Raw genomic sequence first — 24,553 nt, forward strand, 5'->3', positions numbered from 1 at the left:
GTCTGATATGTTGCTCCCAGGATGACACCAGTTTCCAGTGATTTCCAAAACCATGAGTTAGTTAGAATGTAATCTGACTGTAACATAAGACCGTGAAAGATTTCTTAGACTGCCTTCTGATTTGCCTCTGCCATGATTTGGTTAGATTTAAGGGCTTAATATATACAAACCTACTTTGTTGAGGTTTGGTAGAGAAAGAAGAAACAAACATGTTTCTCCTTTAAAAATCACGTACCTCTTTGACCAATCAGTCTACAAGTGACCTCTCACTAAAAAGTAACAATGTAATGCTGCCTCTGCTTTTTCTGCCAAAATCTGGAGAGGTTGCTTGTGTGTCCATTGCATTTAGGTATTTGAACACGTGATTGATGCTGAAGTCTCTTTTGACAGGGTAGTTTTATTTTGGCAGGTTGATGTATATCTACTGCGCCAGCAGTAACTGGAGTACATATTCTCTATGCAGCCTTCAAGAACATAATTTTAAGATATTTGTAAAGTTTTCTGGCCCAGTAGTTTTTCTAGGGCTGGAGAGGAGCAGCAAAAGGAAGTGCTGGCTGATGATGGTGGTTATGAAGAAGTAGAAGAATTGAACCCAGGAGTAAGTGATGTTATCCGAGATCCTCAGAGTTTCAACCTTTAACGACATTGGTCATTATACACAGGGCCACAAAAATGTAGAATTTTCTGGTATTTGAACAAATGACAAATGCTGTTGTTTTTTTTGGTAAGGGTATGCTCCAAAAGCTGATATTGACTGTTTTGTTGGATAATGCTGCTGGGGAAAAACTAGGGCAGGCATTTTTTTATTAATCCCAGGTGGCTCTGAGATTAATTCTACAAAAATTATCCATTTAAACAAAGTCAACGTGCTCCCTGGAATGGCCCTTCAGATAAGGATAATGGCCCTATTTTTTTGGTTTGTCAAATACCATAACACTACATGGTATTTTTTTCTCCTACAGAGTTCCCTGAAAACAACCTGAAATTGTTGTAGAAACAGACAACTTTCTTTAAAATATGTTTTGTCAATTGTATCTGATGCACATGTGTGGAAGTCAGAAGACAAACGTGAAACCATTTTTATGTGATGAATCATGTACAGTGTGGTCCACAAGAGAAGCCAAAGAGGAGGAAATGATGATGAGATAGGGCTGAGACAAATGTCTTGGCCAGTCATGCTGTTGTGCCAGCAGGACAATGAGCAATTGCACTGGCACTGTTGTGCAATTCCCATTGGGTTCATGTGTAGATGTAAGGCGAGAACGTGATGAAGAGTGCTTCCCTATCATTGCAGTCCCACCTATAAATCATGGATGACAGGTTAATTCTATTGTAATGGCTGTCACTGTGGTTCGGCTACAAAGGTCAAACACTGCAGCGCTAACCCTTGGTGTGACATCCGGCAGAAAGAACAGAATACCTCTCAGAGTAACCCAAAGCTATGTCCCACAGGGGAGCGGAAACATTAATTCAAGGTTTGATATAGAATTGCAGCCTGAGAAGGCCTTTATTTTCTACAGGGGTGTCAGGCGCTGACTGTGGAGAACCCCTCACATTAGGTGCTCTGTGGTGTGTGACTGTGGAAGCTTCATTGGCTGATCTGGAAAAAAATACCTGTGTTATGAAATAATTGGGTTTATATAATAGAATTAATTAAAGTTCCCAAGATGTTTAAGATCTAATGTGTAGAATTCATGATGGTTTATTGGTAGAAATGAAATATTATGTTCATTCTGTTATCTTTAAAACTAAAAATTGTGTTTTTGTTAATTTAGAATGATCTTCCTATATGAGGTGGAGCTTCTATCCCATCATGTTGAAGGTAGAATATGCAAACCAAACAATTTCACATTTTTTTACCTGCGTCTTGCCACATGCCTGTTCTCTCTAGTGTCTCTTTAATAAAAAAAATATAAAATAATATTACAAAATTATAATATAAAAAAATATCACCACCTAGGTAATCTAGGAATACAGGTTATCTGCTGCAAACTCACATAACTTTAAACTATCATTCAATAACTTATGCTCATGCAGAATATCAGATGTGTCTGTTTAATTCAAATGCATTCAATACAAAACCCTACTGTTTTTCAAATTATTAGGAAAAATGTATATAAACATGCACAACTCTGAGCATCTCTAGATGTGGTGGAGCTAACCCCTGACATCCCTGGCAAAATTTATGGGTGATGTATTTTGAGGAGTTTTACAGAACAGGATGAAGGTCAAGTCACTATGGATTCCTTGGCAGAGGTTAATTTAGAGGGAGACACCAGTTCACAGTGTTGATATTCCGATCGATATGCTCTTCTTATGACTAATGTGTACATGGTTTCCATCCAAGGTAAATGATGGGCTTGGATCAAGAATTGCATAAAGAAAATATGCTGAAAGATATAAAAGGATATGTATACATCAATGCAACCCATTTGATCAGAATTTCCACAAAAACAGCAAATGAGTTGGAAAAACATGGAATAGTATATACAAAGAAATATACACTCATATTATGTATCGGACTAGATGACAAGAAAACATACAAACAAGCAGATAGAGACCCTGCTCTACTCTCTCATGCATTACAGAGCTCTAGACCCCCACCGCTGACTGCTTGTTAGCTTAGCTGGGTCTCTATCTGCTGGTCTGGCTCTAAAATGATGGACAATAAGTGTATTTCCCAGAAAAGTTGGTGTGTTCCTATAAATTGCCTATTTTGATCCAGCATCTACTGTAATTCAATTTAATGAGAAGGGCTAGTGTTTTCAATTCTTGGAGCAATCTGGTTAAAACTAGATATTATCAACAGAGGTCTTTGGTGCCTCTCTTCCTATGGGGATTCTGGGGGGTCTGCCTTGCCCAGTTGGTAACCCAGCGTTTCTTTGACCAGTCAGAACTGATCAAGTGCAGATATAATGCCTCTTTTTAGTTTCCCTTTCAGCTGCCTGCCCTCAGTTGGAGTATGGAGAATACGTGAGCAGGCTCTGGTGAGGTTCAGTGGGTTCATTACGGTAGACCAGAGTATGTCAGCTCTCGTGGGGAAGAAGACTTGGATGACTGGAGTGTAGAAGTCGGCGGTACATTGTGATAGCAGCCAGAGCAGTGAAGGCCGAGACTGAACAGATTCAGCCCCTTCACACACAAATTCCGTGTACACACACAAAACACACACACACACACACAGACACACACACACACACACACACACACACACACACACACACACACACACACACACACACACACCTCACTCCCTCCTCACTCCCTCACTCTGACTCACCAACCTGTGTATGTAGAAATGAGTAAAATCTCCTCTCAGATTTTTAAGTCCAGCCAGCTCCTGTAACCATTCCTTGGATGTTCTCCAGTCTCTTCTCTTACTTGTTTCGTTTATTGGCACCATGATTGCCGACACACATGGCCGTGCCAGATATTTTGTTGAGTCTAGAAAGCGATCTTTTGTTTATAACCTTTTTGTTTTTCTCTGTTTCATGACTCAGGTTTAAAGCTCTTTGTTTTTGCAATTTTGTGGTTGTTAATCTGGAAACATAACATTTTGTGTACATGCACTACAACCAGTAATGGAATCCCTTAATGTGTTGTTATGATAAAAATTAATAGGAAACTTGAACGCAATCCTGCTACTGATGAAATCATCAACATGGAAACAGATCCACTGTCTTCACGCATTTCTTCCTACACTTGCTTGTTAAAAAAAAGGATTAGTAGAATCAGAGCTTGCAGACTTGTTCCAGATGGAGTGACAGCTTGAAAGCTTCAGGAGTTGTGATATGAGTGCTGAACTGAGGTTTACCTGCACCTGAGCTTTCCTGCCTCCATACAAGTTAATACTGTCTTAACTGAGCCATTGCCTGATGCAATCACATGTTAGAAGTCATATGAAGTTGTTTGTCTCACTTAGAGCTCAAGAGTGAGTTTCAGGAGGTGAAAATCTCTTTAGAGATCCATAGTAATCATCTGAGTTTGAGATCTCCTCCTGTCGGGTAGAGTTGTTCCCATTCAGATACAAGTATTGGAAATGATTCTGGCATCAGTATCTGTACTTAAGTTGATGCCAATCTGATACCACATTTTTACTGTAAGAAAAAAAAAAAATTTTAGTCAGAATGGGACCTCAATAGCTCTGCTACAGCTGGTTAGCATTGCAAACCAGGAACAAATTTCCCTTCTAGTCTTAAAAACCAACCCAGGAAGTTGCCTTTGCAACTACTCTTTTAGAGTAGTGAAGAAGCAGCAGCTAGCATTAACTGTTACATCAGTGTACACAATTGGAAATCACTGCTTTCTGTTTGTTGCCGTAAAATCAATAGTTGCCAGTAGCAACCAAAGCAATCAAGTCAGCCTTTTGGCAATATTTTCACTATTTTGAGGTAAATGTAGTAGACAGTATGTTTAGTCCATTTTAAATAATTAAATAAAAGTAAAAAGTACACCTACCATCAAGTAATAAAGGATACACAGTCAAAAACCGCTGTCAGGAATGTGTATTGCATCATCCGCAGGCATGTGTGTGAGTGTAAGAGAGAAAACGCAATGGGGACCAATTGTCTGAATCATTGCTCCCCAGCGCTACTTGTGGTCTGACCTTTACAGGGTAACTTTATTTCAGCAACAGTCAGAAAATGTTTCAGAGATAAGTTGTTGATAAATATGCTGCAATTAGATTTCCGAGTGATGAAATGTTTCTTGTTAGTCTTCTAGGCTGCAGATATGTTATTTTAGAAATAGAACTGACTATCTTTATTTTTGTATGGATCAATTAGTGAAGTGTGTGGTTGGCTTGGACCAGATAACACTTAACATAACAACAATGCACCCTTTTTTTGTCTGAATAGAGTCCGGCTCTCCTTTCAGGTATCACACACTGACCTTTGACATGAGTAAACATAAGTGCACACAATTGCGTTTCCTATTTCTATAAGGAACCCCAAAGGTATCCATCCATCCAAGCTTTTATGACTTTATAGAGGTGAGCATCTCATACATATGAATATATTTGGAGTCATTGCCTTGGATTGTGGAAGGAAATTCACATTCCCTCTAATTAATTGCATTACCTCCACAGAAGAGCTATTCTAAAACATGGTCATAACAAAATCATTTACGAGGCTTTTCCCTTTCTGTCTATTTATACTGTGGGGGGGGGTCCTATCATATGAACAGGATATGTATGTCTCCCTTAGGCTTTGGTGATACAGATGAAAAATATAGCAAGATAAAATTCATTTCAGATGAATATTTTAATTTTGAAACTCATAATAGTGGTATAGTACCATTTAGATGTTTGTTTTAATAAAATACTGCTGATGAATACCATTAAAGTCAGCCAGTGGGTTGTTTCTTGGGATGTTGCAGATATGGATTGTTACCGACACTGTGATGTATAATCCAGTAGTTTTTTTTTTTTTAACAAGAGTTTTTTTTTTAAATATTTATGTTTTACTTTAAGACACATCAAACAAGTGAGGGACTTACTGCATATGTTGATTGAACAGTGGTGCTAAATGTGCATAATACCCCTGCATGGTAGAGCATACATGCCAGTGACCTATGATGGCCAAACTTCTGATAGTACTCTACTAATGAACATGGACAGGTGATTTCAATGTTTGCCCCATTGAACTTTCTAAATGGTATGAGAGCAAATGTGACAAATTATAATTGTTCAAAGAGACATTTTGCAGGGGTTATTTAATTATTTGGTTATTTAATAATCTATGCACCTTGTTTTGCTTCTTTCACAATCTTAAGTCTTTCACAATCTTAAGTCAGTTGAGCTAAGCATATGAACTTATGTAGCTGAGTGCAGGACGAGTCACCAACTGTTTTTTTTTTTTACTTACATTTTGTATATATCAAGAGATAAATGAACAATGAACACAGGGACACAGTATTAAAATTGTGAACATGTATTTGTCATTTAATGGGACCTTTAAAGGCTGCATTGCCTGGGAATCATTAATGTTCATAACACGTTTGGCGACAATATCAGAAATGTCATGAAATTAATTAACTGGATAGAACTAATTACATTCACCCAAATTTAATGGCAATCCAGTGTTGTGATATTTCAGCATTTTAAAGGGGCACATGAAGAGGACCCATGGGTGGTGATACTAGACTCAAAACAGATCCATGCATTAAAAAAACCTGATCAGAAATTATCCTAAACATTTTTGCCCTAATGTAATTAGGACGATGTACCACTTGATCAGACCTGAGAACAAGCTCGGGTTCACAAATATCATTTTCAAACCAATGACCAAGGTCAGACCAGGGGGATGTCCAGTGCTCAACCATCGTAATCTAAGATAGCTTAATCCTCGGTCATGATCATTCTAATTAAGACGGAACCTAGTTTCAGATGTCAGTTCTGTATTGCTCCGATCCTGATCTTGATCTGTCTACCTATACTATAATAAAGCCTAAAACTTACGCATATATAAAAAAGAAAATAAAAACATAGACAAGAATGTGTAACCTATACAAAAAATATTTTCAGCAGTCCCATGAGCTCCAGCACTCAAGTGTTGTCAGATCGCCATCTTCACCCAGTGTTTGATCACCATCATTGTATTGGAAAACCTTTCTGGTGAACTTATTCCTTGCCTTTATCCAACGCTTGGCCCACCCTTGTCTGTGGGTTATAAAGCTGAATCAGACTCCTTCAAATGCAGAGTCAGTGTGAGTATAACCTTGGCTTGCTTGGGTTTTGGTATAAAAAGGGTCATAGTGACCCTCAGACTTCCTCTGTTAATTGTCAGATTCATGTCTATCTCTGTAGAGACCCTTCACTTGGTGCTTTCAGGCTCTCAGAATAACAATTTATGTGTCTTTGTGGCAAAAACAACCAAGCTGGAGAAAACAGGATTACCTTTTTGAGCTTTTCTGTCAGCATTCCTGCTTGATATCAGACTGATTACTATAATTTTGACCCCAAACCAGTGGGCCTTGGTTCAAATATCCTAGAACTATCCACGAACTGCAGAGAATCCCATTCATTCTTGTCAACAGCCTTCCCCTTTATCTGTTTGAGAGGAATTGATCTCTGTAACTAAGTTGAGATAAGCTGCTTATCTCCAGTAATGTCACTACATGATCACGATTCGGATCACATGCCCCATTTGGCTGAGTGAAGCTCTGGCATTCAGTGTGAAGTAAACCCTATTTGACCTAACGGAGAAGATGAAGCATGGGAAAACAGTCTATTCCCAACCATCTCATAGGAATTCACACAAATTACTTTTAATATTAGAAGATATAGGGTTGGTATGAGCTTGGCGATAGTGTGGCCATCTAGCAACTGAAGGGTCGCTGGTTTGATCCTCATGTAACCTGGGGACCATGTCGAAGTATCCTTGAGCAAGATACTGAACCCCTAATTGCTCCTGATGGCCCTGTAATGGACTGGTGACCTGTCCAGGGTGAACCAAGCCTCTGGCCCAATGTCAGCTGGGATAGGCTCCATCCCTGCTCCACAACCCTTAACAGATAAGTGGTATAGAAAATGGATGGATGGATTAGAAGATGTAATGGTTTGAACAAAAACAGATGTTTCCTGCTGTCGTCACTCCTAAACTAATTGCTGATTGGTTAGGTCAACTTTAGCTTAGCTTCTAGTGTTAAGCCTGGCAAGATATATTGTGTGCGATCAAATGAATCTTGGAAGAACCCAGCTGCTTTGCAAGGTAAGCTATTTCTTACTATTTGGTCAAAAATGAATAAGCCGCTTGGATGTGTGGAACAATGAGGAAGGAATGAGGCAAGGGCAGTCGCTCTGGATTCAACCCAATCACCCATGACCTGGAGGAACTGAGATGCTTCTTGTTCTCAAAGGACAAACTACACCAGCATAACCTGCAGTCCAGTGGGAAGTAAGCAGGATGTAGTGTAGTTGGTTGAGTTTGTGACTCAATGACTGAACAGTCTTGAGGAGAATTACTACGGTGTGAGATTTGTATCAGTGGCGATTGCTCTAAGACTGTAAGGGAAGCTCAGCTTCCCCTAAAATGTCACAGGAAAAAAAAAGTGGTGAAATATGTACTGCTGTGTGTACATTTCATTGACTAAATACGCGCTAGAAAGCCTTCATCTTTTGTTCAGAATCAGCGACTTATCACAAGTAACTGATGCAACTTCCCTCTCAATCATCCCCGCAGCACCACTGCGCCGGACGCTCAGCTTCTATTAACTTCAATGGGGAAGCGTAGAGCGGGTTGTTCCACTGTAGCGAAACTAAACAGTCATTGGATAAATGCTGGGCTTTGTCCCGCCCATCAGATGCTCAGCGTCTCTCGGAGTCTATGGGGCAGTGGGCTGGCCCAGACCCTCGGCTTCTGCATGATGATTGGACGAACTGTCTGAATCCTTTTTTTGATTGACAGCTAAATGAGTGAATCAGCGATCTTGAAGAACAAACATCCACCGGAGCGTTTTCCAAGTGTTTGATTCCGTTGTCCTAAATTGATTCAGCGACTTTGTCTTTGTTGTTGTTTGACTCTGTTTTGCCTGTTCTGTCTGTCGTGATGTAGGCCGGAAAAATGAGCTTCCCCTCCTTGAAAGACCAGCAGCCGCCACTGATTTGTATCGTGTGATAATATTATGGCAATACGCAAACCTGATCAGATATTATCAGGCATAATGATCTTTGCACATATGAAAATATTTTTTTTGGTTAAACAAATGCTTGACTATAATTTCACAAAATGTCTAGACAAAATAAAACTTTAGATAGCCTACATAATTAAAGGATAACATATCATAATATGGAAAATATGGAAAAATAAATGTTAATCAGTTTTTATACCGCAGTAGTCATGAAACTGGTATACTCCAACCATGATGTTAATTTAAAAGCTCTCTGAATCACTGTCCACTGAAAATGAACATTACAAGTTTTACAAAAGATCCTTTTGAAATTTGGCCTTATCATCAATCACTACTAGTCTTTCAAAATATTGCTTTTGCAAACCTGACCTTTATTTTTTGTTGAAAATGTTTTTTATGCCTTGTTCCACCAGACTTGGAAGACACTTATGATGTTCTCTAAAACAGCACCAAATGCTTTCTCGCCCTTGAATATACTATTTTTAATTTTATTTAATTTTATTTTCAATCTCATTTTACTTGAAGGTATGGTAAAAATGAGAGTCTGATTGCAAAAACATTCCTTTATTTTTTATTTTATTTTTTTTGATGGAGTGCATTCTTTTGGCTCTCATAGATGTTTGACGTCTGGTGGAGGTGTATAACTGAGTTTACCTTGTGGGGCCTCAAGAATTATGCTGTTGTAAAAGAAGAATGATAGAAGCTGGGCTTTACAGGGAAGTTTTGTGGGTGGCTCTGCACAGGCTTTGGCCTTCATATCTGATGTAGAGGGTGACTGCCTGGCACAGGATGTGGGGCAGATCAGATGACCTGTTTACTAGCAGCATAACCAAGATAGAGATCTGATTAGAAAGAATCTTTTGTTCTAATGTACATAATATGACCATTTGACTTAGGAAAACCAGAGTACATTACCACAAAGCTGCCTTTAGTCATACATGGACGTCATGAGAGCTAACCAAAACTTAAAAACAGGCAATCTTAGTCTCCTACCGGTGGCTGTTTGCAGTATAGGTCATAAAGCCCGTCTCCTCCTTGTCAGTGGGTGCAACTGCCGCCAAAAATAATAAGGTATCTGTATATGAAAAAAGCCGCCATGGGAAAACTTCGATCATATATCACGTCTCTGATGCACTGGAACTTTGGTCCACATTTAACTTGCTCCAGCGACTGGGTGGCTCTTCAGGTACCTCGTGCTAAGACTGAGCTTGTAAAGACTGCTTTTACTGTCAGTGCAGTAAACGCATGACTCATTTTCCTGATTAGATATGTGTAACTGTGGTTTACTTTTTAATTTAACATCTTGTAAAAAAGATCATCCCATTCGTCAGCTGAGCCATAAATTGATGGGAGCATACATACAGATATGGTGAAAGCTCCAACAGTTGTAACTGTATCCATGTTACAGCCAGCTAAGATATATGTACGGTATACAGGTATGAAAACAGTTTTAAAATAGGCCATTCACTGAAGGTGCGCCTTATAATCCGATGCTCCTTATAGTGCGGAAAATACGGTATGTGAGTATGTGTGTGTGTGTGTGTGTGTGTGTGTGTGTGTGTGTTTGTGCTTGCAGCCCTCTGCTTCCACTCAGTCAAGCTGCAGCTCCCTTGATTAGACAACAAGCAATGCCTCTGTTTTCAAATAGAAGTTGATGAGTGTGATTTGTTCCCCCACACATTAATTTATTTGTGTTGGCCTTCCACAGTATCAATATTGACAGCCATATAGTGGTTTTCATTTGTAAAACAAATAAAGAAATTGTTGTATAACATGGCTAAAATCTTGTGTCATTTCTTTGTACACAAATGTGATCTTATGAACACGGAGGTGTGATGACCTCTTCGCATTTGTCACTGCATTACTGCAAAATTCATTCATCATGTCCCCCCACCCTATTTACATTTACGTATCTCCATGAAAATGTAAAAATTCACACTGGTGACCTTACTATGATATGTTGTTACCAAGTTGCTAAAGATTAAGAGAACAAATATTACAATGCAGAGCACTAATTATTATGCGGAGATGCAATGTGCTTTATGAAATGCATTATAGTAATACTTTGGTTCAAACAAATTAATAGTTACATACAGTAATCAAGTAAATTTTTCAGCACATGAAGCATTCTTTATTTCCATTTGACTTTGAGCTAATCTTTTTTAACAATCAGTTATTAATGCTGCGAATATACGAATTCACACACTACAGCTGTGGAGTACGAACGTGCACACGAAGGGTAGAGGACTGAAGTAGATTGAACACAGTTAACTGGGTTCCATGCCATCAATTATTACATAACTGTTGTTGCTAAATGAGCTTTTCATCATGGTACTGTTTAAGTATCAATGTCAAGATATTTAGGTAGGTATCCCATTGTAAAAATAGTCTTTGTATCATGACAAAACTAATCTAAGACTGTGTTCCTCTTCCCCTTCCAGGATTCAGGCCGTGCCCATGCACCCAGGTCAGAGCCAACAGTATGTTATAAAGCCAAAATATTACCACACACACACCACTCACACCCAGACGCATGTCCAATCCCAACCTGAGAGACCAATCCCCCTAACATTTGGACACAGCCCAATACACGGTAAGTCATCATACAGTTACCTTTTTATGTTTTTTAATAATGTGTCATAATTAAAAGTGAATATATTGAAATTTAATATGTGGATTTGGAATAGATTGTCTCATCTATTCCTCTCCAATTGCTTTCGATGCCTTTTACAAAGCTGCAAAAACACATGACCCATCAGACTGAATGCTTGTAATAGTACCCAAGGTTACTTCAGTTCTTATTGTGCAACATTTACATTAACTTTATTAAATATTGAAGCAGATACGATGTTCATAATGGGGGCTTATATATCTCAAGAAGGTTTCATAACTCATAAAGAAGATTTTTGATAAATACAATATGTGCATTATTTGAAAAGTATCATCTTTATATATTTTCAAAAACTATGTGAAGGGTGATGACTTTGCATAACTCTGATGGCTGACAGTAATCAATCACTGTGCCTTTAACAATGTGACAGTAAGATATAAAAGCTCCCCAAGCCCCCCCCTTCCGAACATACACAATGTCACATGCCAGGTGATCCAGGTAACATTTATGCTTTACTTTTAAAGCCAATTCATCCCGTGTTTATCATGGAATTAGATTTGATTTGTGGCGCCAGTGTGCAGGGATGCTTGAAGTCACGCAGGTCTAAGCTCCATACATGCTGGAGCACAGAACACTCATCTCACATGCAATTACACTAGATTTTTTTGCACATATACTGAGGTTACTAAGGTGCACAAATTTAACGCCATGGATACATGGTGTCAGATGTGTCATCAGATTGTCATCCTGTCATGATATTGTTTTTGAGACAGGGGGAGAGAGAGAGAAAAATGTGACGGATAATTTTAATGTTACGAAGACACAGTTTATTAGTGGTCCAAGCTCAAGGGAGCAGGGAGTATATATCGAAAACAGGGCTGTGATGCGGTTTTAGATTATCATAGCCGAGCTGATATTTTCTACATGACTCCCTTTCATGCCCATCCATCCATCCATTTTCTTCCTCTTATCCTGTTCAGGGTTGTGGGGGGAGCCTATCACAGCATCCTTCGGGCGTGAGGCAGGGTTCACCCTGGACAGGTCACCAATCTATCGCAGGGCCAACACGGACAGACAGACAACCACTCACACTCACAGCTACTTGTATGCCTACGGTCAGTTTAGAGTATCAATTAGCCTAGTCCCCATTGAAGTCTTTGGACTGTGGGAGGAAGCCAGGTACTCACCTGGAGAGAACCCACGCAGGCACAGGGAGAACACAAATGAATTTAAACAATAATGTTCAAATTAAGACATTCATATTTAGACAGTATAAGAGTCATCATGTGATTATATACATCAAAGGATTATATCAAGCGTTTTGTGCCGACAAAATTAGAGGTCTGTCAGGTCCATTCACGTCAAGAAACACAAGAGATGATAATGAGCTTGATTTTGTTTATTATAGTACAAATTGGCGGTATGACTCTGTTCAGAGGAGTCCCCTGACATTTTTCATGAGCGCCATGAAACAGGGGACCAGCAGCGTGAAGGAAGGTTCTCCCAGTTTAAGACTGGAAGAGCAAACATACCCCCTGAACAGAGCAAGCAACATGACATGGAACGATCTATGCCATGTATACACGACAAGGTGGAGCTGGGGAGGTGGAGGGTAACAAGTTGCGAGTTGAAGAAGCAAGAGCAGACAGAGCAGCATAAACCAGAAGCTAGCAGTGCGGTAGTTGAGGCCGGGTGACATTTAAAGTTTGAGAGGAGCCAATCAGAAGCGAGGGATTTGAACAGCTGATGCGGAGCAGCTGCAGATCGGCTGATTCATCAGTTTGATTGATGGACGGGACAGCCAATAGCGCTTGACTACCACGGCCTGACAGCACTAACGCTGACGCTCGATAAATGCAACTCAACAGTGCAATCTTCTCATGTGATCTGATGTGATAAACACGTGTTGCATGCGTGCTGCCTCTCACTTCCGTGCAGATATCGATGCATCTCTGTGACTACCTGTGCTGCTGATGGAACAACTACATATGGCCAATAAGCCAATTTGAATTTATTGACTGTTTGTTTAATTTATTCATAGAGACAAACCTTTCCAATATTATATCCTCACACCTTCAGCTACATTAGTTTCCTATGAAGCCTGTTTGTGGAATTCACTTTTTTCAGCATTTCATTGCTCCCCATATCATTTAAAAAAATGTTTCGGTTTGAAATTGAACTCTTATAGATCTGACAGTATAATGACAGCCAGTTCTTGGTTAGTCATTGTGGCTTGTCATACATTCAAGGCCAAATATCAGACTCACTTGTATGGATCTAGGAATAAGTCAACATTTCTCAAAGAATTTGTAGACTGCAGTTTGAATGGATGTGCCTGTGGCCACAACCAGACAGACTGATGTGGGTATATTAGTGGGGGAGGTTAGCAGACAGAGCAGTGTTGATGTTTGGCTTTACAGTGTTGCATTTTCAAGCAAATCCAGACCTGGCCACAGTGACCTAGACCCAGTTTTAAAAGCATCTCTTCAGTTTGCTTGAACTTAAACAAGGAATGTAGACAGACTGGAGACTGCAGCTGATAAGTTAATCATTATTGTATTTGCAGTTTTTAGTAGTGGCATTTAAAAGATAATTTGACACACTGAAAAAGATAGTTTCATCCGCGATACCATTTTTTCCCCCCTCCAGCAGTGATATTGCCCCTGTAACATGAAGCCCTAACATGCAGCTGTTCACCTTGTGTAGGTAATAAGCGCCAAATCTGTATCTGTTTTCATACAGCAGGACCTGGCTTTATGATACATGACCATATCTCTCTCCGGAGGGGTTCACCCAGCCATAGAGAGCCACAGGTAATGTGAGCGAGCAGCACCCAGGGCATGAAGTCAGAAATATGTTTGAGCCACTTGTATATTTTTCAGTCACTAGTCAAAGCTAGTGACCTTAAGTGAGAGTTGGAATGTAAATGAATGACATTTAGAGGTTTGCCCTCTGGTTCATGCTAAGAGACTTAGCATACACTTCTTTCTTACAGTACCCACGGACATCCCAATTGTTTTGTCAAAGTACGAAATCCATCCATCATCCATTGTATGGACTGCTTATTTAAGCAGCTGTCTTTGGGGTTGTCCGGATACTGTCGTGCAGAGCGTTATTAACTCTATAACCAAGTTTCTTTTAAGAATTTGAATATGCTGTTTACAACGTAAGAGTTTTTTACTAGCATTTTTGAGTCCAAAGAGATAAATGATTTGATTAGAGATTTATAAACATCAGAGCATAGTAAAAGTAGGCATTTTTTTGTCAAATTAGATCCAATACTGTATGGAGCCAGTTGGTGCCCAAACCATGAATAAATATTTTAGTTCCCATTTAGTAAAATAATACATCAGTGGTATACTAGACGGTCCTCAGCAATCTTTCCATCTTTGTGTTGGAATTGAAAAATGTCTGACATCCCCCACTGTGAGTATAAAGAATAGGACTGTGGCAAACTGTGATGCATGTTGATTTCACATAAAATTGTACACAGTTGATTTCTTACAGATACATTTTTCAAGTATGGTAATGACAGATTCCTGGCTTTTCAAATCTGACAATTTAAAATCTTACTTCGTGCTATTGGACAATAAAGTTGTCAACCTCAACAGTATATTTGTGGTGTATTGGCTGAATTTTGCTGTGCCAATCAGGAGAGCATTCCAATCAAACAATATTTTCAACCACAGGGAGAGCAGAGCAATATGACCTTCCATCTCAATCACAATAGTTTTCAAGGCTCCTTTCAGTAGTAGGATTTTTTTTATGTATATTTTTGATTTATTTCAGAACCTCAAAGCAGAACTACACATATATAAAAATGGAAGGAAGGAAGGAATGTGGATCTTCATATGTCGAGTTGCAACCTGGGAAAAAAATTGCACCAGAACCTCTGTCATGAATGTCACCAGAACCGATACTTCAGGCTGTTCCCTTCCTGTGTAACATTTTCAGCAAAGTTGTGTATCTAGAAATAGCATTTATAGCCTCTTACCTTAAATGAATGGCTTGAGTTTACCCAGAATGCAGTCAGCACTGCAGTTTATGACAGTTGCTGTCATGTTTGCTCTTCTAAATCAGGAAGCCCACAACCTTTTTGTTAGCCCTGTCCCACGCGACAACCTTCAAGCAACTGGCATCGGTGCCACATCTGTGAAAGCTATTCTCCGTCTCCTTGTAGCTATCCCTCAGCTCACCCACATTGCCAAAACACCCTCAGACGAATGTTATAGTCTTGGCCTTGACTGAAGGTGTGGGCCAAGACAATCACCTCCCATCATCATGATGATCAAATAAGAATAACATGATCAAAAAACTCCAGGGAGCCTTGTACGAACTATTTAATAGAAGGACCAGCTCATTTGGGCTTATGTCCTTTGTTAGGGTCATTCTTCCCTCATAAACACTGTATAAACATGACTCATTTCTCTTTGAAAATTAACCTTTAAGTTTAAAAAACTGATTTACTTGACATTGTAATCACTGACAAGCACAACTGACAATGATTCTCAGGCTAAAACATGTTTGTCTTCAAATGAAGCTGTTCTGTGTAACAGAACTGCTAAAGATTTGACCTCATTGACCACAGGGTTGAGTCTGAGACAGGAAAAGTCCCTCAAAATACTTGCTCGTGCCACGCTTGTACCAATATTGCCAGATTGCCAGATGTGACTCTTATAGCAAACACACCCTACATGGCAAAAGGCCTTCATTTCAAACTATTTATCCCTGCAATGTGTTTTGAGTAAGCACTGACTGCAGTTTCAGTTTTACCACCCTTTACATCTAAAGGCTCCACACTTGTATTCCCATGCATGGCTCACACAAGCCACATTTAGTCCTATGAAAAGCATCAGAAAGAGAAAAATCTGCCTTTCTAATTTTCTTACGCTTCAAACATAGAAGGGGCACTACCCTAAGTTTGTCCTCCCGCTTTACTATTTGTCTTATGCACTCATATTGCTGTCGGAAATACTTAAAGATATGAAATTTGAAATTATGTGCAAATGCTTCAAAAGGAACATTTATGGAATAGGTCAGATGGTGGCGCTGTAATCCATTTGAAAAAACAAACAAAAAATCCATCTGAATGTGCCTTAAATAATCCAACTGAACCATCCGTGTCTGCCATTTTTTTCCACAGTGCCATCAATTTGAAAAACTTTACATGAGTCAAATCACCATAAAATGTGATACCCAGCCTTTGGAGACCGAGATACAAATTTTTATTCACGTGAGCAAACTGTAAATGAGCAAATCCAAAACATAGCCATCACCTACCAAAATGGCCCTCATGTATCAGTCGGGGAGGGGGGGGGGGGCAGTGCAGATCTGAGCATACAAATCTGTTTTTTTGACTGGATTCACCTGTCATGGCATATGAATAACCTGCCATTGATAAATGCAGCTGCTGAAAACAAATAGCCTGACTTACAAGGGACATGACATAGAGGCATATGAAAACCTAGTGGAGAGAATTTCCCAGTCACTGGTGTGCATGCTCTGACCCAAAGCAGGAAAGGCTATATTATATAATTGTACTGTTTAGTAATTCTGATCCAGAAACACACTGGAAACATCCTGCACGTTGAGTAACATACATGACAGGTTTATTATAGGGGCATTTCGCTTTGAGTGTGTAATTATGAATGCATGCACACTGTTTCAACATCATCAAATTAACCAAGTGACTTTTCTCAGTTTTGTCAAACTTGAAAAGCAGGTAATGCTGCTTACAGCTTTAATTTTAAGAAACTTCTAATCACTGTTTGCTTGTAAATTATTTCTTTACTTTTCCTTGAATACCTTCCCTGCTGCTCTCGCTCCAGCCTCACAGCCTCTCTGGAACATGGATTAATCTCACCCAGCTTGATTGATGTCTGTGTTATGTCTGCAATGCTCTTCTGACTCCCTTTCCATATGCTAAACACCACCAAAGAATCTGCTAGCAACATGTGCATACTGACTGAAGCATACAAGTGAAGTTGTAAGTGTGAGGGAGGTTCCTGCTAATTTAAAAATGCATTATCATAACTGTAGCAAGGGTCCTGCCGCTCTGAAACTTGTCAAAGTAATGTTGACATGCTAAGATTCATGTAATTCTTATCATTGTGCACCGCAGGAGTCTGATGAGAAAGCTTTCAGGAAAGAAAAAGAAAAAAACACAGTCCTCCACACTTTCTGTGTGACGCAAGGCAGTTTTCAAAGCATATTTCTCCACTGTAGCATACATCTATGTCACCTTTCAGCAAACACACTCAGGTTCACTTGGACAGCAGCCATGGAAGCTCTTTTGTCAATTTCTTAAACTACTGATTGCTAGCGACGTTTCAGCCGTTCATTTTTGTCAATTATATCCTTTCTGTACTTTTTGCCATGTGTCTAACACCTTTGGCTATAATCAGCCTTTTTTAGCAACTGCTCTGTCAGTCCATTCAGTATGCTGAATGTTATTGGCTGGAGTCATTTTCACCCTTTAAGATCAGTCTTACTTAATTTTTAAAATTACATAAAGCCGATATGACTGCTAATTGCTTTCCATCTACTCTCAACGGTCTAATTTCCTTCAAAAATAATCACAATTTTGCCAGACTTCAATTTGGTACTCTGACACATTAGTGTGTCACTTATAGACAATTTGGGGACATCTTGATGGTGTTGTTAACTTTATCTTCACCCCGTATCTCAGTACTACATCTCATTACAGGTCAATGGAATCCTGAAAAAACTTTGAAGGATTTTTTGACAGCTATATGTTGGAAGGCAGTGACAAAAATTCTGGTGGATTCACTGTGGCGCCAAAAACATTGGCTAGTTTGTTTTGTTTGTGTCTCTGCTGTAGAGTACATGCAGACGCAGTTGGCTGTCAAACTACTGTCAAACGGGGGCACAGAATGGAAAGTGAGTTGGCAGTCATCTGGTTATCTGTCATCATCTTTGCAGTGTGTCAAATCCAATATTTAGTAGAAGACAGGGTAACACCTTAAACATTTGTACTCAGCAGTGTACCGTATTTTCCGCACTATAAGGCGCACCCTCAATGAATGACCCTTTTTTAAAACTTTTTTCATATATAGGGCGCACCGCATTATAAGGCGCATAGAATCTAAACGACTGTAGTGGCTGGAGTTGCGTTATGCATCCACTAGATGGAGCTGTGCTAAAAGGAACGTCAACAAAACAGTCAGATAAGTCAGTCGGTCAAACTTCATTCGTAGAATACAAACCAACGTTCTGACAACTCCGTTCACTCCCAAAACAAGATAGTGCATTCACAAACGGGGAGGGGAACTTTTCCCTGATTCAGTAAACACGTAAAAGAAACAGTCAGTAAATCAAACGCTAGTGCAAGTAGTAACTCTCGAAATAGTGCAAATAACAATATCTAAATAACTCAACGTTGTCCAAACATTGATGTCCATATTCACAATATCTCCCAAGCCTCGTTCAGTTGTAAACACGTGAAAGAAACACGTAAAGCTCACTCTTTCAGTTCATTCCTCATCCACGAATCCATCGAATTCTTCCTCTTCAGTGTCCGAGTTGAACAGTTGGGCGAGTACGGCATCCAACGTGCCCGGTTCCGTCTCGTCAAAGTCGTCATTATCCGAGTCAGTGTTGCCGTTGTTGTCTGGCAGTTCAGTGACGATACCGTTTTTACCGCCGTTACTTCGGCGACGCCCCCTGACTACGGTAGCCATAATGAACTAATATTGAGCCACACATAAGGCACATCGGATTATAAGGCGCACTGTCGGTTTTTGAGAAAATTCAAGGTTTTTGGGTGCGCCTTATAGTGCGGAAAATACGGTATTTTTTCAAAACCATTAAAATCTTAGTTGAATATTTTTTCATTCAAATAAGAGTGAGGGTTAGTCTATTAGAGATCTTTTACTGAAGTGGATTCAAGTCTGAAAATCTGTCCTTTGTGTCCTAAACCTAAACCAAAAGCTCAGGCTTAGAATTAACTTTTTTGGGCAAGGAAAAACCCAAACTATCATCTGAGCCATGTCTTCAATAGGAAAAGGTAAATCAGCTGCAGCAATTTACCCCTTTTTCTGGCAAGATGCCATGGCAACACTGAAAAAAACCCAGCTTTGCTTGGTGCTGTAGAAACAAAACACCGTGGCAATAGTTACTTGTTTAGTTGTTGTTAATTACCCTCTATGGATGACACACATTAAACTTGCTGCGAGTCACCATCTTGGCAAGGTTTTAAAATCACACATAATCTGATGGAAGCATCTCACATTCAAGACCTTCACTGACACAATGGGTCCATTTTATCAGACATCACCTCATCATAACCCTGCTGTTCTGGCACATTCATGATGTAGAATGTGACACACTGGACTGGAATGCATAGTCATGTACTGGCAATGGGAAAGTAGTCAATGGAATGGGTTGACAAAAAAAATATTTTAATCACTAACTTTGATGTAATGGTTGTTTTATGATCGTTTGAATTTTACCATTTGACTACCATGTCAGTGAAGTTGTGAGAAAGCACAAATTCAGTGTTTTAAAACCTTTGGTTCACGTTTGTCTTGTGGATTGTAGAAGTAAGAGTGCCCTCACTCTACCTTTTCAGAGTTGTTTTTACCACACTTTTATTAGTTTTTTTCTCTGTTGAAAGGATTTCCCCACCAAAGATGATTGGGAAACCCATGATTACTTCAAATTATATACATCTCTATATGATACTGGCTGCATTTGTAAGACCACCGTTAAGTTGACATTTTATATTAATCACTACATCATCTAAGGTCCCTTTTAATGGTTAATTTTTGTGGGTATTAGGGAATGTTTAGGTAGCCTAGGTTGTCTTATCCAGTGGGTTTTCCTGCCTCTCAGGTTTTAGAAAACATTCCACTTGGCTGCTTGGCTTAATTCCATGTGTGTGAACAGCTGACAGTTGATGCACAGAGTACTGGAGACATGGGTTTGGACCTGAGTCAGGAAAGACATGTGAAAGGATCAGGAAAAATGAATACAGTCAGGCCAGTCAAAAGAAAAAAAAGCTTTATCTACCTTAGGAAACATGTGTAAACTTGTGAAGTAGACAATAAGATTAAAGGTGTTTGCCACTTTGAGGTGTGGTGCAGAATTGATCAAAGTAAGTACTCTTTGCTCACGTCTTTTTCCTGCTCGTCATCACCGAGGGCTGGGTTTCATGAGGGTTGAGAACAAGGAAGATAGGTAGATAAACTTTTGTCTTACAGTACTTCCAAAGGGATATCAAACTTATCTTTTTGTGGATTTGCAGCAAAAAAAAAACAGTTTTTCTTTGAGGCTCTAATGTTCCTGAGCACAGCTGTCATGGAGTATTAAAACGAGGAAAGAAAGAATGAGAAGAAAAGTGGACGCATTGTAAGAAGGCACAGGAGCAGAAGGTGGCATGCCTGCTGTTTATCTGTTTTGGAATAAAAATTGGTATGGTCACATGCCAATATCCACATCTCAGAGACTTATGATGAGGAGTTGGAAGACATCCCAGAGTTTTGTTTGCTGACTTCTCTCTCCCAGATTTTTTTCTTTATTCCTGCACTCATTTCGGAGGCGCCACTGGATTTTGGAGCAGCAGAAGAGGAAGAGGAACAGATAGAGGGGTGGTTGGAAGTGTATAAATGCAAGGAGACACATCAACTCTAAAATAGTTTTTTTTTGTCTTTGTTTTGACTGGACATTCACCAGTTGATAATCACAAGCTGGAACTTTCAGTGGTTTCACATTTTCTAATGGCTCAAAAAATAACCAAAGTTCGTCTGCTCTTCCTCCCCCTCCTCTTGGTTTATGCCATATTCTCGGTGGTAGTGGGCAACCACACTGGAAGGATCAAGGTGGTCTTCACACCCACTATCTGCAAACTAACCTGTATAGGAGGCAGATGTCACAACAACTGTGAGCTGGGAAACACCACCACTATCATTAGTGAAAATGGCCATGCGACTGACACCCTAACAGCACCCAACTTCAGAGTAGGTAAGTGATCTGGATTTTTCAATACTGACTTAATGCATTGTCTCTTCAAACCTGTACCTATCCTTGGTAAAACACTTAGCCTCCAATAAGCATACCTACAGCATGGTTTTACCTTTTTGGGTCTAGATAATTAATAGAGTTAGATAACACTATGACTGGAATGGCCAAATGGGGCATTTGACTGTGACGAAGTCCATATTTATTTGATGTTATGACTATGACAAGATTATGGAACAGATCTACACATAGATAGAGCTTCTTTATTTATGTTTTGTGTTGTAGTTTAATTTATTCAACCTAGTATTGGCTTCTTTAGAGATTACTTTTGCTGCCATCCTGCTATACTCTCATCAGTATTCATGAGAGGTCAACGCTGTAACTGAGCTAAATACATGACTTTCTGCCTGAAACTGGTCTCTTGGCTCTTGGAACAGTATTTTTCCTGAGGAAAAAAGTGTTTTTGTGTGACTTCTTCTATTTGATTAGCAGTTGTCATTTCACTCAAAATGGCCACTGCTGGCAGGATGTATGGACAAAATGTTTTAATCCACTATAGCCACACTAAGCTTTCTATCCTCCAATCCCTGTCTTTACTGTAGCTAGCACTCACTCAAGTTTATACTGTTGTCTTCCTGAGACAGCTACCTCCCATGAGCAGTTAGAAGCTGAGGGAGAATTTCATTACATGTTAGCCATACATGTACCCTTGAGAGGATCTTTTCCATGCAGCTGTCAGACACAAAATAATAATCTCAGCCTGTAAACCACTTGTTACTTTGATGTGGATAAATGCCCATTACGCTAATTACAGCATACTCAATCAGTATGGGAAAATAGAATTGAATAGGGCCAAGATTTTAACATTATGTCAAGCTGTCTGCCTTATCTGATTGTATACTGGTGGTAAGTTGTAGTAGCCCACAATAAAAAAAATGTTGTTTAGTTGTAGTGAAAAACTACTTTCTGTACATGGTTGTTTTTCTGCTTACTTCTGGATCTAGTGTGATCTGTAAACCCAACGTCCACAGTAAATCAAAGCAGAGGAAAATCTGACCTTCTGCCTAAGATAATACTATTACCTCATTACTCCATATACAGTATTTTAAACGCTCTGGTTAATCCAAAGACTACGTCTAAGGTGCTGTGGTGAAAGGGAATTATCACAGATATAGAGCTCCCTGTTACTTTGAGCGTTGTAATGGCTTTGCTTGGCTTGATTTGGTTTTTAGAACTCAGTACTCTCATCTGGGCAGTTTTTAGCTGTAGCTGACAGCTGCTTTTGTAAAAACAGTCTGTACCAAATGGCAGACAAAGTTAGCAACTAGTCGGTGACTAATCAAGTATTTAAAAGCAGCTTTTTTCTCAGGAGTTGATGGAGACCAGCCTGACACTAAGACAGAATTGCATTTTGTTTCACTTCATTATTCAGTCTGACCTGTCTCCCATTGCAGCCATTTTAATTCATTGCATTTTCATCGCCAAAGAGAGAGTTCTCATTGGTAACCAATCATAGCATATTGCATCATTGTCCAATGATATTAACAACCAGTGTGACCTAACTGGGGAGAAACCTGAATGGGTGAATAGAAACAATAATGTCCTCAGCTTTATTCAAGTTGATTAAGGCTATTCTGGGCCACCAGCATCAACCACCCGGTTGCAGGACTTCTACGACTACTTCTAAGGACTACTGTCACATTTGGAAACTATGCACCCACATCCACTGACTATTTAAGAAGTAATGGGAAGAAAATGTATAGATGTCTGTTAAAAGAAACACAACAAAGATGTAGTAATAGCCACTATGTGATCTAGAGCCTGAGGAACCACACCATGTAGCTAGCAATACCTAAATGTTTGTTTACATTTATGTTATTCCTTCTGCGTATAACTTAACTTTCACCCAGCAAGAAAGCTATGTTTACTGTTGGCTAAATTTGAGCATTAAAAGTTGTATTAAATAATTTGATGACATGCGATCTAAGGAATGAAATTGAGGGATATTCATGATATTTTCAGAGTAAGAGCAGTATCTCAGGATATCATGAAACATCAGTTTCCAGTTCCAGTTTGTTTGATGGAGCACATGACCTGTGTGCTCTTTGATGTGTTGCACGAAGCCATCACTCTTTGTCTTAACCTGCCTCTTATATTTGTGCCTCTGGCTGACACATGCAGAAACATGGTAAGGGCAGAGGAAGATGAATTCCTTTCTGACTCAGCTAAACAAATGTAACTCTAGTAGCACCAGCTCAGAGAGACAGAGGCTTTCTTCTGTTTACTTGAATGAATAATTATTGATTCCTGAGATCACTTGTAGAATTGAAAGAAAATGAATAAAAGTGGTCACACTCAATAGTTTTCAGACTGAGGCTGACCATCTACTAGGGCTCTGTTCCCCCAAATTCCATGTTTATGTTTCCATTTTTCTAAATTCTGTTCTCTTTCTCTCTCTCTTTTTTAGGTTTTGTTAGCAGAAAACAAGTCAATGAAAAAATATATGACGATTAATAAACTTGACATAGCACAACAAGGTACTGTTTTTAAAGCAAGTACTTCAAACTAGTTAAGTGACAAAACATTCCATCCTTGTGCGAAATATTTTTTCTTTTTTCATTGTCAGGACAAAATAATTTGAATGTTGCTCTGCTCTAATTTTAGCTGAAATACCTGGGCAAACACAGTAGTGGAAGAAGTACACAGTTCCTGTACCTGTAAAAGTAGAAATACCCAGAAAAAATTCAACTCTGGTGAAAGTAAAAGTCTCCATTTAAAATTCTTCTTAATTAGAAATAGAGATGTGTGTGACATCCATCCATCCATTTTCTACAGCTTATCCTGTTAAGGGTTGGGGGGGGGGGGGTGAGAGGCAGGGTTCACCCTGGAGGGGTCACCAGTCCATCACAGGGCCAACGCATATAGACAGACAGCCATTCACACTCACCGCCAGGCCTACGTTCAGTTTAGAGCATCAATCAGCCTAGTCCCCATTTGCATGTCTTTGGACTGTGGGAGGAAGCTGGAGTACCAGGAGAGAACCCACACAGGCACAGGGAGAACATGCAGACTCCACACAGAAAGATCCCGTGCCCGGGAGGTCGACCCCGAAACCTTCTTGCTGTGAGGTGACAGTGCTGACCACTGCACCACCGTGCCGCCCTGAGTGCTTCCATTGTCATTAATTCAATCTGATACACTCACCAAGCCTCCAACACCAACACACCTTACTTTTTTCATCTATGTACAACTTTGTAGCCCCAAGGCATATAAAATGACAGAAACATAAATGTGTGTAAAAAAAATGTAATGTGTTTAAAAATGATCAGAATAAAC

The 24,553-nt window shown here is 39.5% G+C and overlaps 1 protein-coding gene and 1 long non-coding RNA gene across 6 annotated transcripts in view; one reads left to right on the forward strand and one right to left on the reverse strand.

Annotated features, from left to right (window-relative positions):
* ltbp1 (latent transforming growth factor beta binding protein 1) overlaps positions 1-24,553 on the forward strand; it is a 133,864-nt gene that overhangs the window by 39,359 nt on the left and 69,952 nt on the right. For 4 of the 5 annotated variants that reach the window (XM_086179748.1, XM_086179749.1, XM_086179750.1 and 1 more), the window contains exons 4-5: positions 11,070-11,221; positions 21,053-21,220. In XM_086179748.1, the coding sequence (XP_086035874.1) occupies positions 11,070-11,221; positions 21,053-21,220 (320 nt within the window). The remainder of the gene's footprint in view (positions 1-11,069; positions 11,222-21,052; positions 21,221-24,553) is intronic. The other variant, XM_086179753.1, reaches the window with a different exon arrangement.
* Positions 2,226-4,494, reverse strand: LOC147247639 (uncharacterized). The gene is made up of 3 exons (XR_015109345.1): positions 4,459-4,494; positions 3,285-4,097; positions 2,226-2,390 (listed from the first exon to the last, which is right to left on the reverse strand). It is a non-coding gene; the product is annotated as an uncharacterized LOC147247639 (long non-coding RNA).

The sequence above is a fragment of the Aulostomus chinensis genome, chromosome 16, assembly GCF_037954235.1.
Source record: "Aulostomus chinensis isolate RoL2024-O1b breed Wild chromosome 16, RoL_Achi_v1.0, whole genome shotgun sequence".
NCBI classification, from domain to species: domain Eukaryota; kingdom Metazoa; phylum Chordata; class Actinopteri; order Syngnathiformes; family Aulostomidae; genus Aulostomus; species Aulostomus chinensis.